Source organism: Argiope bruennichi, chromosome 4, assembly GCF_947563725.1.
Source record: "Argiope bruennichi chromosome 4, qqArgBrue1.1, whole genome shotgun sequence".
NCBI lineage: Eukaryota > Metazoa > Arthropoda > Arachnida > Araneae > Araneidae > Argiope > Argiope bruennichi.
This window is the reverse complement of record NC_079154.1, coordinates 61,917,042-61,937,188: the sequence shown is the minus strand read 5'-3', so window position 1 is coordinate 61,937,188 and position 20,147 is coordinate 61,917,042. Positions and strand designations below refer to the sequence as shown.

At 28.0% G+C, this 20,147-nt stretch overlaps 1 protein-coding gene and 1 long non-coding RNA gene across 2 annotated transcripts in view; one reads left to right on the top strand and one right to left on the bottom strand.

Moving 5' to 3' along the window:
* LOC129965368 (uncharacterized) overlaps positions 1-20,147 on the bottom strand; it is a 65,199-nt gene extending 45,052 nt beyond the window's left edge. Inside the window, exon 1 of the long non-coding RNA XR_008784205.1 lies at positions 20,012-20,147. This is a non-coding gene — a long non-coding RNA (uncharacterized LOC129965368). The remainder of the gene's footprint in view (positions 1-20,011) is intronic.
* Positions 10,706-19,159, top strand: LOC129965364 (uncharacterized). The gene is made up of 3 exons (XM_056079197.1): positions 10,706-10,902; positions 15,684-15,746; positions 16,870-19,159. The coding sequence occupies exons 1-3, from the start codon at positions 10,885-10,887 to the stop codon at positions 18,850-18,852; spliced, it is 2,064 nt and encodes a 687-aa protein (XP_055935172.1). The 5' UTR covers positions 10,706-10,884; the 3' UTR covers positions 18,853-19,159.

Below are 20,147 nucleotides of genomic sequence, written 5' to 3'. Positions count from 1 at the left end.
TACGAATCCGATAAAATTGGCATATTATTAATAACCTAAAATTTTGAATTTCATTTTATTTTTTTCATACATTAAGTGTATAATTAGGAATCAAATCCGAAGTTTCATCTTTATACTCCTGAAGAATTATGTTCTGAATTTTCGAATTATATTTCATCATAAATCCATCATAACTATTAAATTATTAATGAACTTTGTATCATGAGAATGAATGCATATTCATTTACTTGCATTGGAAATAACTTACTAGCAAGAATCAAAAATAACTATTCTTCTGAGATTTAAATCTAAAAAAAAGGAAAAAAATAGAGCATTGGTTATTATTTTTTTATAGTGTAACGCTTGGAGTACAGAAATCAGGGTAATGTTTGATAAGAAGATTTATGGATGCATTTTGGTAAGTTATGCATTTATAATTCAATGACAAATTAAAAATGAAATCCCGAAAATGATGTGGAAAGGTAAAGAAAAAAACATTAGCATGAAGCGTTTAAAGAAGGAGTTCCTAAATTCTGTAAAGTAATTTAGGAAAATAATAAGCTTTTGTTATTAAATGGAAATGCTAATATTTTAAGTTGAAAAAGGAAGAATCTAAAATTCTCTATTATACTGATTTTAGTTTCATTTGGCAATCCTCTATATAACCGGACAATTTTTTTATATTATAGCGGACAAAATAAGTTTCAGATTCCACTCTGGATCATCGCAAGAGAGAAGAGTTGCTTATGGAGAAGCATCAGTGGATTTCAAAAAAAGATTACTTCTATTTAGAAGTAGTACAGAAGGAATTTAGGAAAAATAATAGCAATAAAATATAAGCAAATGCCATATGAACGTTTTTGACAGTTTCGTGGAACGTTTTTTACAGCTGTACTTAAACCAACGCTTTGCTTATTTAAATAATGGAGCCGAAAAATCCTTAAGAAATCCTCGGTAGAGAGCTCGCCGAAACAGTCATTGGAAAAAAAAATGTAAAACAAATCAAGATTATAAATATAAAACTCTAAAGTATTAATCGAGCGCGAAAATAGGCTTAACTCCTTAATTACCGCTATCTTAACGGATAATTGTACTGAATCATCTATTTAACTAGATGATCCTTCCAATATTTTAATTAAATGATAGATAGGAGCGGTCTTTTAGTTGCATAACATTTCGAATATGAGACACGGGTCATGAGAGTTTATCGTCACCATATCTCTATATATGTATATCTTCACCTAAGGAATCTCTATATGACTTGCCTATAATAATCGCTGTGACTTGCTTATTAATATTATTATCCATATTTCTAAAGTAATTAGTTTGTAAAAAAGATTTTTACACTATCTTAAAAATTTTAAATTGTTAATATAAGACATAATACGATAGGTAATTTTTTAAATGTATTCCAAATTATTAGTTCAACAGCCTAAAAAGGTCAATAACTTTGCGAGTATTTAATATTCCAAACAATCTTGGGATAAAAATATAAACAGATAAACGTTATTAGATATTCAAAACAAGGAAAGGAATCGAATCGAATTTAAATATTGAACAGATCGGAGAGAAGAGTTATTAAATTTATATACTTTGTTATCATAAATTTTATTGAACAATTCATATTTGAAATAACAGAATTATTCAATGTAAACTACTAATGGATAAAAACAATATTTTATTATATATGTTTTATTATATGGTTTACTTTAAATAATATTTCTTAAAAGAATAAATATAAATTTGTTTCAGAAATTTAAATGCACATATTTTTATAAAATATGTTTTATATGTGTTCGAAATAAATTTTGCAATTTTTATTTTGGGATACATTCAAATAATTGATTGGAACTATAATGTGTATCGGGAATAGATATATTTAACGACGCATTTATGTTGTTAAATTTGAAGGCACAACCGTTCTTTATACATTCCACAAAAAAGTTCTTTTTATGATTTTTCTAAAAGCACGAAAGGAAATTTCAAGGAAATCTTGAAAACAATCGTAATTCATTGATGTGATATTTTGAAAACTAAGTAGTAAGGAAATCGAAAGAAAAAAATTCAAATTATTGCAATAAATAACGTTGCCATCTTCCTGTGGGAAACGAAAATTTAGGACAAGCATAAGATAAAGTTTTCTATCAGTTATAATTTGTAGACTGTTTCCATTAAAAATAGATTTTTTACCAGATTTTCTGCAATGAGTTTTTGATAAATATGTCTAATCTTCCTATATCACAATTCATACAAGTTTTGAGTACGCCATGAATAAATATTGCTGTTTTTCTTTGGTTAAAGAAATGCATTTCTGTTGCTTACATTTTTTTATGATTTGACGCAAATAAGATGAATTACAGATACCGATTAATTGACACATCACCTAGTTAATTAGAATTTATTATTAGTAATCATATAAAAATTTTACTCGCTAGAAAATGTTATGTACTGAGAAGTTACATAAATCTAAATTTTGAAACCTAATCCTTTTCTATTTTATGATTTCATAAAATTCTGCAATAATGTAAATATTTTTCTCAGTGTAACAAGTATGTGTGTACCAAAAATTTTTATCCAACAAAAAAAACTATAAAAATTTTTAAAATGGTTTTTTTTTGAAAAATATGAAATAAACAAATAAGTTTCTTTTAACTTTAACATTTATTTCATTTTTAATGATATTGACCTGCTTTTACTGATAAAACAATTTAAAGAAAATTTTATATCATTTTTATAAAAATAAAAAATTTTGGTATACTTTCTTGGTTAAAATGTAATTTAATTTTAAAGGGGTTTTAATCTTATGAAATGCTTTTTATATTACTGTTGAAAGACAAAAGCATTAAATTGGCTGACTACTTTTAACTGAAACTTTCCATGTCATTATTTAACAATCAAGGAAATGCAACAAACAAACGATTTCTGTTAAAGATGTTATGGGCTTCGTAAAATTGAGCTGGTCCATTACTTTGTTTATAATATCTAATGGCATTTTTTATGTTTAGACTTGAAATAATCAACTTAATATTCAAAATCTATTTTAATCATGTTTTTTTATTGAGTGGAACATACATTATTAAATATTTTTGGTTACTTGATCTGATATTGTTTCTTTTATTTGTTATTTAATATTTTTTTGTAACATCTACGAAAGTGAATTTTATTATATACGTTAATAAAAGTAATGAGTTTTCTTTTACTGTTCTTATGAAAGAAAAAGAAAAGAAAGAAGGTAATAAAATATCACATAATTTTACACAGTTTTATTATCAATATCAAGGTTATTGTTATTATTTGATTTAATGATCCTATAGTTATTCTATCTTTTCTTATTTACGGTAACATAACTACAAGCACAATGATATTCCAAATTGCACTTTGATATGTGAGTATAGTCATGTATACAATCATATATCATTTTAAACAAGGAAGTTCATTTTTGAGACGAAGAGACCAAAAGTTCTGAGAGTAATATATTCGCCTATAGTGTTATGAGATTGATCTCAATAGTCTTAATGGTGTATCTTTAGAGTTCGAAGCTTTATCTAATGTAATCAGGAAAAAGTAAATGTTATAAGTTTAAAGAATCGCCGATTTATAATAAAAGGCTTCTTCCTATATAAGCCGATAATTTTAATTTTTGAAATTGTGAGCATTCGAATACACATAAATAAAATAATTAAGAAACAATTTTTATAGTCTTCCTCTTTATAATATCCCGTTAAGAATTTGAATATTTGAATGAAATGGTAATATTTTTCTAATTAGTTTGAATTAATTCTTTAGAGAATAATTCTTTATTCATTTTGTGTTGAAGACGTGGTGATCCGAAAGAACATTCTTGATTTAAAAAAGGTAAAGTTCCAGGTTCAAAATATTTTTCTACAAAAAATTATTTAGCATTTAATCTAACATCGCGTGTATAATATCTTTCTCTACGTATGGAGTAAAAGTTTGGCGAAAGGTCTCAATTCTGGTGCCAATGTTGAGATTTGAAAATAGTAAGGTCCGTCCCTAAATAAGCATTGTGTTGCTTCAAAATGGTACGCTAATATGATTTGAGTAAAATAAACGCGTTTACGTTATCAGATATTATAATAAAATTTTAATACAGAAACGTTCTAAGACTGTACCTTGTTACCTAAACTGTTACCCTGAAATATGTATTTCGGAATTTCTACTCAAGTTACCTGTGTATATAAAAATCATTTCATAGCATACTAGGGATACTCTACACACTTTTTATTATTAACTTTTTATCGTAGTTTTTGATGTAAAGCGTCTAATTATTGTGGATACTGCAAACAGTTTGATATCCTAGCATATTGTCTCTTTTCTATAGGTAGGTATTATTTCACAATTTAAGCCTTTTTTTTCTCTAAATTGAGCGTAATTTGTCACATAAATATCTAAGCTTATATGCTTAATGCGTATGATTATTGAAGATTATTTATGCCATTCAAAATAGTACTGCTTTTTTAAAAACTGGTTTAAATTAATTAGTGATTTTTTTATAAGTAGATTGTTATTTGAACTACAATAGTATAAAATAAATAATAGTTCTTTATTCATTTTGTGACGTGAATTTAAAAAGAATTGAACAAAAAAAAAAAAAAGAAAGAAAGAAAGATTTGTTTTTTTAGAACACATTTAAAAAAAAGATGCTTCCATATTTTGCAGAAATTATTGACCTTTCACGGAATTACGCGAAATAAAAATATCTCAAATGATGCAGCAAAAACAAATATTTTATAACCAAATTATTTTTTAAATTTGGAAATATTAAATAAAAATATGTTTTGGTTTTACCAACGTTGTTAAATGAGCGGAAATATTTTGATTATTTTATAATAATCAAAATATTTTTTTAAATAATATTTCACGATTTTTTTCTATTGAAATCCCAGTAAATTACATTTTTATAAAAAATGGATTTGTGAGTTTTAAAACCTCGTCGATGTTCTTCAACTTTTATCAGGATTGTCGTCTTGCATCGGAATCAAAATTTCCTTGTTCCAGTACACAGGGGTAAAATGACATTTTTGCATCATCTTTTTTTAAAAAAAACAAAACAGAAGAATGATACTGATTAAATTAAAATAAAATTTACTCATTCTAGAAGTAAAGCAAAATATGTCATTCAAACAATATATGCAAACGAAAGCAATTTACATCAAAAACTGCATTTATTAAAGATGGTCTACTGTTAATATCCCCATTTTGCCCCGTCTCCACTACACTATTGAATGTACTTTAAATAAAAGTACAACATGAAATTAAATATAATTTTGTTATTTATATTTTATTCTCGTATGTGCAGATGGTCATAACTCAACGATAAAGTATTTTAGTATATTCTGTACTGAATCTATTACAATTTAAAATTTTAAACCTGAAAAGAAAAACAACAACAATGAAAAATTAAGTGATGCATTCATCTGGAAAATGAAACACCGCAGTTAACATTGATATCAGCGTTTAATCAAGAGAGGTAAACGGTTGAGAAAAGTTGTGTCATAGTTCATTGAATATTATTCATTTGCTGCCCAGAAATTTGTATGAAAATAGTACCGTCATCATAGCCTTAAAAAATTTCGTTTCGATCTCATTACAATTTAACATTGAAAAATTATTCTCTTTCGGAAATTGAGTGACAGTAAACAACTCTTAAAAATATCAATAACGCTGTGATATTTGTATGTAAAATATGTTAGTATTTCAGAAAGTATAATAAACCCTCTTTAGAAATCGAGTTTTTAAGTAACTGTAAAATTGTGATAATAGTTTATATATTATAATTAATTTTAATCTACACTGAGGTGATAAAAATCATATATCAATATGCAAATATACAAAAAGCAGTAATAGCGCGTATAAAGTGTATGAATGAGCGGTGCATTGCTAGGACTTTCATCTGTATTCAAGTGATTTATGTGAAAAGATTTTTAATTACGGCCGCAGGACTGGAATTAGAAGATTTTGAACGCGAAATGGAAGTTCGAGCTAGACATATGGGAACATTTTCCATTTCGGAAATCGTTAGAGAATTCAACATTTTGAGATCCATAATGTCAAGAGTGTGTCGAAAATATCCGATTTCAGGCATACCCTCCTACCATGAACAATACAATGGCTGACCGCCTGCACTTAATGACTAAGACCAATGACGTGTGCGTAGAATTATCAGTATCAACAGACAAGCAATATTGCGTGAAATAACCACATGAATCAATGTGGGCGGATGTACCTATGACTAAATTTGGCTTTAAAGGTCTATGGTAGTAGAAAACGCGAGTGCCTTTATTAACAACATTGTCTGCAGCACCTCTCCAGGGCTCGTGACCATATCAGTTGGATCTTAGACGATTGGAAAACCCTCACTTGATTAAATGAGTCAAAATTTCAGTCAGTGATATCTGGCGGTAGGTTCCAAATTGGCGCAGACAACATGAAGCCACGGATCCAAGCTGCCAACAAGTCACTGTGCCAGCTAGTGGTGGTTTCAAATTGGTGTGGAATGTTTTTACATATATTGAACTGGGTCCTCTAGTCCAATTGAACCGATCATTGACTGAAAATGGTTATGTTTAGCAACTTGCAGACCACTTGTAACCATTCATGTACTTTTTGTACTCAAAAGTTGGAATTTTTTTATGGATGACAATGTGCCGTGCCACCGGTCCACAACATTGGTTTGAAGAATAATCTGGATAATTCCAGCAAATGATTTGGTCAACTAGAGCTCCCGACGTAAATCTCTTTCAACATTTAAGTGCATAATGGAGATCTCAATTTGTACACAAGATCCTACACCTGCAACACTTTCACAATTATGGACATCTATAGACTCAATATTTCTGCTGGCACTTTCAATGACTTGTTGCCTCCATGTAACTTCGTGTTATAACATTTCGCCGGAAAAAAGAGGCCCGATACGTTATTAGGAGACATCCCATGTTTTTTTGTAACCTCAGTGTAAATGCTGTATTCAAACAACTTCTGAATATGGCAAATTTGAAACTCACCAATTGCTTAGTTTCTACATAAACAACAAATATACTGGAGATCGTGCAAGTGTTCACAACTGAAGATGCAACTTGAGTGCTGTCGCTACTTGATTTGTTGACAAGTTCGATTCTTAAAATATTTTATCTCATTATATGCTAATTATTTGTGTATCTATCTATCTATTGGTAAGGGTGCAAAATATCGAATTATTTGAAAATGATTTAAAATTATAATCGTTTTGAATTGCATACATATTATCACTTTTGCTTTACAGTGCATATTTATTTCATATTACTATAATTTGATTTGTGTCCTAGAAAGCATATTTCATTTTATTTCCTTATGATTCAATATATAAATTATGACTGGCAATTTTATATTTAACTCACCAGTAGTTTTGCCATTATCTACTTGCTCTCTGTTATGTTAGAGAAACAAAAACATATACTAAGTAAGTGGTACAGTTTCTATTCGTACTAAAATAATGGAATCGATTAAAGTCATGTTTAAACTAAATTTGAAAAATTGATTAAAAAGCAGACAAAAATTGTAAATAAATAAAAGTGATGTCAATACATAAAAATAATTTTTTCAATATTAAAAGGGCATAGAAAGCAATGTGAGTGCGGTGATTTGTTCCGAAATTATGGTGCAAAAAATAAAGTTTAAACCCTTATAAAGCTCCTAAAACCTTTTTAATAATTTTTAATAGTTCAAAAATAGTTTAATAGCCGAATTTCGTTTGAATCCGTCAAGGGCTGGGTATTTTTTAAAAATTCAAACGAGGAAACAAGCAACTAGGCATGCAATTTTATTTATAGACATTGCTTGGTTGGCTGTGATTTAATGTTGCAAGAGACCATTTTAAGCTACATTGCTACATTATAAACAGACATTTTTTTGTATATTTTTTCAGTTTTTTCGTGGTTACATACTTTGCACATTCAAGAATGTTAAAACCTGTTTTTAACTTCATTTGAAATATTCTACAAGACAATTATATTTTTTCTGGAAAGGAATATTTAAGCGGTTTATCATTTCTCAAATTCAGGATTTTATGTACAATATCTTCTTAAAATGAATTAACAGACATTAAAATCATTTTTTTTGCACAACTATCTTCCTTCCTATTAAAGAAAAAGCAATATTTAATATCCTAACCGCATATCGTGAATATTTTATTTTTGAAATAAAAATGGTACCATTCAGAAATTTCTTCAGGATTTCTATATGAATCTAAAAATTCGATAAACGCAGTTTGTAAGCTTTTAATAGGATCTAAACTTGCTTTTACTGCGATTAGAATACGTTAAAGATAATAAAATATATTTGATTATATTCTCGAAACCAAAGAAAAATATAAATAATTATTTGAAAAGTATAAGTCTTCATTTTTTTTAAAAAAAACTTTCTATTGTGAAATCTTCATTACGAAAAAGTAAGGTTTTAATCCTTCCTGGTTTATTGCAAACAGGTTAATAAATTAATGTTTCTACGAGGATTAGAAGTGATATGGTAACAAAACGTTAGTTATTATCACTTAATTTTCTGCTTTGTAATAATACAAACTTATTTATTGATTTGCGCCATGTAATCTTATTAATATTCTAAGAAGTTCAAAACTTCCGGTATCCAGCCATGTGCGAAGCACGACTTTAAATAACTTTCTCGTAGCGCTCTCACATCCTCTAATGACTTCGCATATATGCAGTTTAAGAAAAGACCAAATTCGTGAGAAGAGTAGAAAACTTCTCCTTAAGCTAAACCAAAGATTTAAACAATGATACAATTTCTTCGATAATTTTATTCCGATAATTTAAATGAGAATAGGGAGACTTGGGAAAATTGTTGCCCCAAAATTTCTCATAATGAATGAAAAGCTAACTTTATCTGAAAACATCGCATTTTTTGTCTTTAGAATGTGACATGATTATTCCCCAGTAAGTCTTTTTATCTTTTGCCTTATAATTTATTCAAAATACCGAGAAAATATCCTTTTCCAGATCCTTTCTTTTCATAAACTGTTTTGAAATTTCATTACTGCTGGATAATAAGTGTATTGAAAGTATAAAGTGTAGTGTTTAAACCCATAGAAAAATGGATGTAATGGAAAAAAAAATACAAAATTAAAATATAATTAAAATAAATACAATATAATTAAAATAAATACAAAAAAACCCATATTGATGTATTTCTACATAATCATGAATAATTATTCCTTGAGTTCTATAAATCTAATGGATACAATAATATAATACTTCAAATATAACTAATACCTCTCATTACATTACAAAAGTTAAAAATTCATGAAATAAGTATTTTTAGCATTTAAACATTAAGGAACGTTGCATTTGATAAATAACCACCGTGTACATAGTATGAATTTATTCCTCAGTCAGTAACCAACGCCATATTTTTGTACATCCATAAACGGCAAAGGATAAGATGACCCTTTAGATTTAAAAACTCATGTAAAACCGATTTTGCATATTGATGTACTTTTACATCACACAAAAAGATACCTTTTTCTTGTATAAATTTATCAGTATATGCAGAAATGTGAATATTATTCATTGTTCTTTCCTTGTTTCTATACGCAATTTTTTTGCCTTGATGTCTTTATTATTTTTTATATAAATAATCGTAATTCGTAACACCTACGAGAATCAAACAGTATTCAGAGAGGTTCCAACAATGAAAATTGTCCCATATAATGAAATGAAGAGTCAAAGAGTCTAGTTGAGTTCGGAAACGATAATATAGTTTTGGTAAAATTAAAATCAAAAAAAGTAAAGCACCATGCAAAGGTTGCTACATAAAGAGTTATGAAGTTTAAAATATACGATTCAGATCCACATTACTATGCATTTGAGGGTTAAAGATACTACATTTTCCGTAAAAGGAGTAGTACTAATAATAAATGACCAGGATTTCCTTCCCATCCTATAACGAATCTGTTTCTGCTCTAAGACTATTGTTTAACTGCTCAAGCATTCCTTTTGTAATGGAAATATAGAGTGCTAATGGTAAAAACTAAGGATAATATACCCACCAACAAACTATAAAGACTGCATATTTTATTTTACAATTAGTTGAATAGAGATAAAACTTCCCTTTTTTACATCAAAATTCATAAGAATACATTTCAAATTTCTCTAATTCATAACCTTAAGGTTAAGTGTTATTTTACGGAAGTGACCAACTCAAATTTTGCGGAAGTGCAATGAAATCACACTCTACCCTAACTTGAACTCACCTCCAATTTCCTTATAAATCATTGGGTCGAATTTGAGTCCTCAAAATTTATCACCTGCAGTACCAATTTAAGTTCGATAGTAGAGGAAATGGCTGGCGCGCGACTACGGTCATGGGTGGTAAGTTTCCTCCTGCAAAAAGACATTTTCCGCACGGTGGACGCTGGTTTGGCATGTTTACAATCCTACTCTGACCATTTTCTTTGATTAACAGACCCTACATAAAGATTATGCCGTCACAATATCTTTGTCTTAAGTGGAAAAAAAAAGAATAAGAAATTCAGATCAGACACGTTACTGGGAAAAGGAAAAGAAAATATCATATAAAAATAATAATAAAAAAAAATGTCGAAATGTTCGTGGCCATAAAATTCTTTAAAATTGTTCCTGCCATGGTGGCTTGTTTTGTAGGCTAAAAGGAAAGAGTGCTTATAATGGAAATATAAGAAAAAGTTCATTTGACTTTTGCCTTTTGGTCTTTGGTAAACGAATGGAGTGGGTTTCTTTGGATACCAGTGCTTTAGGATACCACTGTGCACAATTTCATGGAGAATCGGAATCGAGGAATATATTGGATTTTTGAGTAGGGACGGTTTGTATTCCCGTGTTTTACTGATACAGATATTTCAACCACAGGATAAACATGAAGTTTTTACACAAGGTAACGTAGAATTTCTTATTCTGTTAATATGAAGATTGTTTTCTGAAATTTTCAAGAGACGAGGTTTATATTAGAACCATTCAGTCTTAATAAACGCTATGTTATCCTGGGCACATGTTCTTTACTCTGCTAAGTCCAGAAACAATTTTTAAAAATACTTAAATGTTTAATTACCATGCCGTGAAGCAAACGAAAAAAAATCTTCTTTTCAACCATCGTTATAGATAGAAAGCTTATTTGATCTTTGAATTATATGTATCTAATCCATGGGACAATATTTAGAAAAAGTTTATATGTTTTTTGAGTATATTCTTTAAGCTGGAATTTTATATTCTTTTGGAGATTCGTTATTTGCTGCAATTTTTATAAGGCCTTCGAAAATCGTATTATCAGAATATGTCAGTTAATAGTTGATCTAGGGCAGCTAAAATAGTGAATAATAAATCGATTTTATTTTTGAGCTTTTAAAAAAAAATCTAACTCGAACTTATACGATATTTTTTACTATCCCTTCGAGATATCTGCAATAAAAATTAAAATATTACTGTATATTTGTTAAGTTTTAACAAATAGTTAATTCATTAAGAAACCAAAGTCATTCCCATAGAAAAAGGATAGGTAATGAAAATATATGCTACAAATAAGAGTTATCTGTCTCTTAAGATTTTTTTATCGTAATTAAAATAATCTTAAAAGTTTTCAATTTTTATTTGTTTCAATTCTTTAACAAATCTATTTAATGCAAAGTAAAAAATTCATAAGTTAGCAAGATGTTTAAATTTTGAATGTACAGAAGCTTGAAACAGTTTTACTAGATTTCCTTACTTTCTCACAATTTAGATTAATTGGACAAAGGCCTACTAAGATAATAACAATTAAAACAGAAATTTATATAAAATATTATAGTTTAAGAAATAGCCTCATAAAGGTTTTACTATTTTATTGTGAAATTGTTCCAAAAAAAGCACGTAAAGTAAGCGAATTTTGATTAATCTACTTTTATTATTTCGTCAAAATATTAGAAGTTTTGAGTTGCTATAAATGGAAATTAAGTACAAATATTTTGTCGGAATAAAAAATCAATTACTAATCAAATCGATAGTTAAAATATGCATTTTTAAACTTAATTTTAAAAATAGTGATAAACAGAAAATCCCAATCATTTTTAAAATTTAGCTTAGATTAGATGCGTTTAATTTGATTTAGAGGCAAATATAAAAGAGTAAAATAGGCAATAATAGGAATGTTTCAATACCAATTCGTAAAAACTAACTGAAAAGAAATAGTCAGTAGAATTCAAAGAATTTTTCTGTTAGAGCATATTCTGAGTTCCATAACGATATAGAATTCCAAATATAGAGATTATGAAACCGAAAATCCTTGCTACTACTCAAAACGTAACGTGCGATATACTTTCATTATTACCAATAAAAAACTGAAGAAAAAAAAAATGTGAAAAATTCATATCTAAAAAAAGTCAAAACAGGAAAAAAAGAATTTTTAGTCCTTCCTAGAATTTTAAAGCAACAATTTTTTTTGAATAAAATATTTACAAAATCCATTTTTCTGAAAACAGTGATTTTAATTAATCATCAAAAATTGAAGCAATTTACTATATCTGAAGAATTTATAAGAACACCAAAATTATTTGTGTTATGTTAAAACAAATGTATTTGAAAAGTAGAAATTATAGTCAATATTTATCAAATTATTGTGTATTATTTCAATTGCATAAGGTCTACAATCAAGGGCTTAAAATTTTCGCAAGTGATCACTTAAAACATGTTTATATGGTGAACATTTTTTTGTGAATACTAACATTTCTTTAATTGCCATCATAGTCCATAATACTTTTGTGAAAGCATCGGTGTATTAAATTACTACCATTAGATATGAAATAACAATCATCATAATTATTTTTTAATTAACTCCTAAAATATTTCAAAACAATTAAAAATTGCAAACATATTTCAACAATTGTCTGTTACCCATATTTTTTAAAGTCTTGGAGCTAAAATTTTAAAATTGGCAATTAGTTTCTTTCAGTTATTTATTTTAAAATTTTCTAATGCTACAATAAAAAACTACCTTTCCGATACTATAGAAAAGAAATTAACCAATTAGCAAAGTTCTTAGCCCTCTTACATTTTTATCACATATACAAAATGATTTATGTTCTTTTCCTAACATTTATAAGTTCATCCAATTTTTTTTCTTATCGATTTCAGTATCCATTTTTAAACATAATTTAAAGCCAAAATATTCATTTCTTAATTAATGTTGAGCTATTCTCTTAGCTTTATCTGATTTTTATGCATAATAATAGTAAAACATATTTTTAAATCTTCATTGTTCCTTAACGCGTTGTAATTGAAATAAACGTTGTTTCAAAGACTATTTTGTTTTGATTATTTGAATATTATATGAAGAAGGGTATTTACAGCATGGAAAAATATAATAATTCAATTAATCATAAATTTTATACAGGATGCTTCTAAAATTATGAGACAAATTTATATAGTAGGTGAAAAATGCTGAAAACAATACAAATGCAAAGGAGAAGAAGGTGGCATTATAGAAGGATCTATTTCAATAAAGAAAAATTCAAACTATATAAAGTGTACAGCTTAGATTTAATAAAATAAAAAATCCCAATGTTTGAAGAAAATAGTCACAGGAGTAACATGCTAAATGTGTTCATCTAGGATGGCTAGTGTTTTGAACGTACATTTAACATTACCTTACGTAAGGTAATGTTACGTAACATTACCTTACGTTACAATTTAGACGTAGACAGATACCTTAAAAGGTTTGTTTTTGATAATGCATACAAATTGCCCTCATCATATTTCTCATTTTGTTTACAATTTATTCATGCCACTGGAATATTGTGTTGTTCTAATTCTATATTCCATTAAATTTATTTTACACATTTTATCAAATTAGCTGCTAAAGAGATGTATTTTATTCACTCCCGTTTGGGTTAGAAATCTCTTGTTTTATTATAAAAATGACTGGTTAATGTATTTCTGACGCATTATTAAAGTTTGCACCAAAATTTTAGGAACGCCTTAATAATGCTAAAAATATTATTAAATTCTATTCAGTTATGATAATTAAATGTAATTAGAATTGTAATTTTGTTTATACAATAAATTTAGCAAGCATTTTGATTAACTAATAACTAAAAAAATTCTTAAAATGTTTACTTTTTTTCTTCTTCTATGATCTAAGTAGATGTACTACTGCAATAATAATACTTTTGAAATTGTCTATAAACTTACATTGACTAAACTTTTCATATCTAAACGGTGGAAAAATAGGACAGTTTATCGTAAAAATGGGAAACCTTAAAATAATAGTAGTTGCATAATGAAAATCGGAGATGTGGGAGTAGAGATACCTTTCCATTTCTTCAAACATGAGCGGTAGAATTCATGTTTGAATTAATGTTACTCATTCAGTAATTGATTAATATAATAATAATGTTGTAAAAATAATCAAAAACATTTTTTTATTTCAATCAGTGAATACTTTCTTGTATCGTCATAAAATTTCAGAGCACATGATGTTACTTATATAATGATTACAATTTTCATGGAATAAATTATTCTGTAATAAATAGGGAAATAAATATGTAGAATGTATTTAATAAAGTATTAAATATATTCCGTCTAACCCAGTGTAAAAAAACTGTAATTTCGCAATTTTAGGTCCTGGATATTTTTTGTAAAAATGATTACAGAACATTTATCACCTAATTAGCACTTTTTATTGTCCTAAATGAAAATGATTTTGAATTTAAAAACCGTTAAAAATATTTCTACTTTTTGTTATATTATTTCATTAGTATATACTGTAATATTATTTAGCAATGTTGATAATCTTACGTTTTTAATATTTTAATAATTTTTAACATGTAATTATATTATACTGATGTTAGGCATTATCTATAGAAATGAATGGACAAGAAATATAATACTTATTGTTCGTAAAAATAACGGTACAGTGAAATGTCTACCAAGTAGATGTTTGAAGAAATATGGTAGCCTGTTTTTATCGATATTTTCTTTTAGTTGATATTTAAATCATTAATGTAGTAAAAATGCATAATAATAGCAGATATAATAAAACTCTAATAATTTTAGAAGCTCATTAAAAAAATTATTCTGTTCATGGAAATACAATTGAACTAAGGATATTATAAGCTATATTTTGTTATATTTTGGCTAGAATTTCAGATCTGCAAATAAATTATTTAAATATTTTTTATATTAATCGATGAAATGGTAATTTGTAGATAGTTATATAGCAAACAATCAACCTATCTCATTTTTACGAATTGCAATAAGAAAAGGAGAAAACTTCGATTTTTGTACCAACTAACAATGAAAAATATGGTAGTTTTTTTTGTTTTTTTTTTAACTGATGTAAATATAAGACCACACAAAAGGTGCCAGTCTAAAATAAAAAAAAAAGATACACTGACTTATGAATATTCGCCGTTTTTCTTTTTGGAAAATTGGAAAATGAAATATATCGTGTTTCCTGCTTCCACGATTTCCACTTCAATATTTATTTTACTTTATGGTGCATTTTTAAAGTTATGAAATGAATGCGCCCATTACGGTAATTAACATGATGCCCAAATAAAGTTCACATTAATATTTTTCATAGAGCATGATAAATTTTAAAAAAATTACATCTAATGATTTCAATTCTGTTCTTGTTTCTGTATTTTCAGCACACTTTTATGTATTTATATTTGCTTTTTATTTTAGCGCTCATTCTTATTGGCTTGCCTAATCAATATTCTAATAATTGTGAAAGGACAAACAAATCGAGTATGTATATTATTAATACTTACTTTCAGTAGAAAAAGCAAATGATGATACAAAAATTTGTATAAACAGTTATAAATGTATGTTGTTTGAATAATTAAAAAAAATTGTTTTAAGCTTTAAATAACAATTTTTTTCAATACTTATTCCTTTTAATTTATCTGACCTCGAGGCATCCATATCAAAAAAGTTTTCAAGCACGCAGTTGCCATTTTTAAAAAGGTTATTTAATGATTTAAAAAAATCATTTAAACAAAAGATAATTGTAGAAGATACGATAATGTGAAAATATTCCAAATCTTTTACATAATATTCAGAAAATTATAGTTGTATGTTTCTTTTAACTTTTATAAAACTGTCAGATATTAGATCATTTCGAATATTTTTAATGATTTCATTTTATACTTTCTTTATAATTGGATATAAATCACTAAAAATTTAATATGTAAATATACTTCCATTTAATGCTTAACAAATATTTCATTTGTATGAGTACATGTATTTATTAAAAGAAAATATCTAAATCATAATTATATGCATGAAAAATAATACAAGGTTTACCCAAATGAACAAAATAATTTAGTAACAGTTAATTTATTTATCATCCTTTGAAAAAATTTAATACATTTATAAAATGTAACCTTTTATATTGAAGCATTTTTTTATTTCTTGAAATATGAAGAAATAAAGTTTGATGATAAAAGTTTGAAAATGCGATAAAAATGATGTCTAAAGCGTAAAGTAAATTTTTTAGAAGTGGAATCATATTGAATGAAGGATGAAATTGTAAACGAATATCAATGAAATAAATGAAAAGTGTGTACGAAAAATTTGAACATGATCATTCAAAATGAATGCTAACAAATGTAAATTACACAAGTTCGCACAACAAAAATATTGTGAAAGTATCACCTAACTAATATAATGTTACTTAATCGAAAAAATGTTACTTAAACATTACTCGTTTTTTAATGTATTAAATGCTGTTGAATATTGTATTCAAATATTATTTTTACAATGTACTGCATATGACTTATTGTTAAAAATAATAATACAAATACATGCTTTGTAAAGATTATTTACATTGCTAATTTGCTGACATTTTGGGTTCTTATTTTTTTTTCAGAATAGTGAAAAACATTTACCTATTCAAGTAATTGTCAATCCAAGTAAAGCCTCCATAAATCCCGCAGAAAATCTTATTGAAAGTGAGAGTAAAGCAATTGAACTAAAAATAGAGTCCGATGAGAATAATTCAGGAAAAATAGATCTTACTATAGCAGCAGCTAAAGAAGTAAAGCAGGCAACAGAAACTTTGGATCGATATTCCCCTGAATATAACGCAGCAAATGACCGCGCAGACAAGGAATCACCAGAAAATTCAAAAAGTGATATTTCTTCTACCATATCTAAAACATCCCGACAAGATCCAAATGGTTTGTATCAATCATCTGAATTTGGTAATATTGTTCCTTTCGATGTCATGCGGCAAATCTATGGGCACCCACAGCCATTTCTTTTCAATAGTGATAACTTTTCGCCTTTGCAAAATCTAAGACATTTAGAAGGCAATTTGGCGAGAGAAGTGCATCCTCGAGGTATTGGACAAAGCCTTACCGCAGTTAGGAATACCAACAATGAAGTACCTTTAGGGATGGTCATGGCTCATCCATTATATTCGGTCGGTTTTTCAACAGGACTGGATGTAAACCCACGACAACAAGCTCCTCATCAATATGGTACACATCCATACTTTGAAACCTTAGCAATGATAGAACCTCAACCAATAACTGTTGTTCAAAATATTCCAATGAATCGACACCCTTTAATTGAAAATAGTCCACAAAGGAATCCTGAGATTATCCCTCAGCGCCTTCCTTACAGAAATGTAGCGCCTCAATCTTTAATTGTTCCTTATCAGACTCCTCATTCTTCAGAAAATGAAAGACAGCAAACTTTACATAGGAATCCCCAAAATAATGTCCAATCGAACATACCAAATTCCGTACCAGATACCCGAGGTTTAAATTATGCGCAAGATAGGCCAATATATGGCAGACATCGTGAATTGCAGTATCCTTCGGCCGATATACGTCCAAATTACCCTCCACCAAGAAATATACACGAGGTCGCTGTAAGTCAAAGACCACAAAACGATAGAGAAGCAATATATAGGAGTCCTCTTCCAAATCGACAACAACAAATTCGAAATGAAGGTCATGATAGACATCTCTATTACACTCCCCTTAGTGAAAGAGATCCTCTTCCGCAACGAACTCTTCCAACATATCCATCGCGTGAAATTCGAAGACCTGTTGATGACAGCCATTTGCACAGAACAAGAATAATTCCACAAGAAAATTCTAGAGAAACACATCAAACGCATTCTGGTGAAAGACAATATTTACCTCAATCGAGAATTCCAACAAGTCCTCCTAGAATACAGCATGTTCCACATTATACTGTAGTACCTCAAGAAAATTTACCAAAATACTTGCAAAATCCAACATATTCGAGTGCTCAGCAATCATCGGAAAGGAACATTCCTAGAACTCGCCATTCTTTACCAGGCAGCGCAGATGGTCACCCTCAGCAACCATACCATTCTTTATCCGACAATAGGTATGATTCAGCACATCACAACCATCTACCACGTCATTCTTCAGAAAGAGATGAAAGTGTTCCAGAAGGATATCGATCGTTACCAATCGGTGCCATGAGTGAAGAAATTCATCATGCATCCACAGATAGCAGACATCAGGCACCTCCTGCTCGCTCTTCAAAGCCTGCATATTCCTCTGAAACTACAAATTCAAAAGAATTACTAGAACCAAATCCATCAACAACACGGAGACACAAGCCGATTGGTAAGGTACATTCTGTGCCTCAGTATCAGATTCCTCGTCGAGAATCGCAGCAAAGAGAAGATGAAGCCACTTCTAAAGCTGATGACATTCAACAAGAGGTGGTAAAGAGGAGACATAAGTACAAGCTTAATGAAATGGAACCACACAAAAAGGAATCTAAAAAAAGAAGGAAAAATTTGAAAGCTGAATATGAGGATTTGCATGCTCATTCATCTCATCAATACATTATCAAAATTGGATGAAAGTTTACTTGATAACACGATTTGGCGAATGTGTTAATACGGTAAAGCTACATTATTTATATGCATGATATATATTTATAAATTTTGCTTCAAGGGAAGTTCTAATTTGTAAACTTTTGATAAATATGAAGGCATCATATTTTAACATTGTCTGCCATATTATTTAACAAATGAGCATTTTCTTCATAGTTGGAAAAATCATACAATCATCAATTACACTATTTTAAGTAACCTTCATCTCTAATGCATGGATATGATAATTTAATTTATACTGCTTGTGTGTTTTTAAATGATATGTCTCATTAAACTGTCAGTATAAAAACTTTGTTTATGTATTTTACATGAATTTAACATTTATAATCTATAAACTATATTCTGAAAATAAACATATACGAATTAAATACCCTCATTATGTAGTCTGCTTTTTTTTCTTTAAAACTGTTTCTGGATAAAAAAACGAGATCAAAATTCCAATATTTAGATTTATTAATAAAAGAAACTAGTATCTTGCAAACAAATTTTAAATTTTGCTGTATAAAATCATCGTTAGACAAGTTTAGTAAATTTCGATAACATTCTCTGATGAATAGAAATATTGTGGGGGTCAACAAGGACTTTTTTAAAATTTTCTATGGTAATATTAATAGAGCTTGTTCAAGCATCAAGTGCATCATGTCATTTCTGTTTTTGAAATCATTGCATATTTTGAAGAGGAAACAGTGATTCATAATAACTAAGGCAGACATCTATTAGATGATATACGTAAAATATTTACCTCACAATTAGCAATATTTTACCTCTTTGATTTGGATGACTTAGTAAGCATTTATGAATACTTAAAGTTTATAAAAAATTGGAGTTGAGATATTTTTTCTTTCGATTACTACTTATATTAGTACCGCTTATTGGTATTTCGAATTTAATTTCGAAGCACTGTAAAATATAGCAGGTACCCATTAACTAAAGGATTTCTACAATGGAATGCCGTGTATCAGTTGCCAGATTTTATAGAGTTACCCAAGACAGAATGAATTCATTCAACTAACCTTATTTCGATTAAAATTCATTAAATTGATTTTAAAATAAATAGCTTATTCCATTGGGATTTAAGATTTTACAGATGGAAGTTATTATTATTACTTACAAAAAAGAGTCTTACCTTAAAAGCTAGAGGTCTGGAATTATAAGAAAAACTTCAGTTTCTTTCAATATTCGAAAATAATCTAATGAAAAAGAGAATTTAAAAGAGAAGGAGTTATTATTTTAAAACATATCCCTATCACAATGTAGGCAGG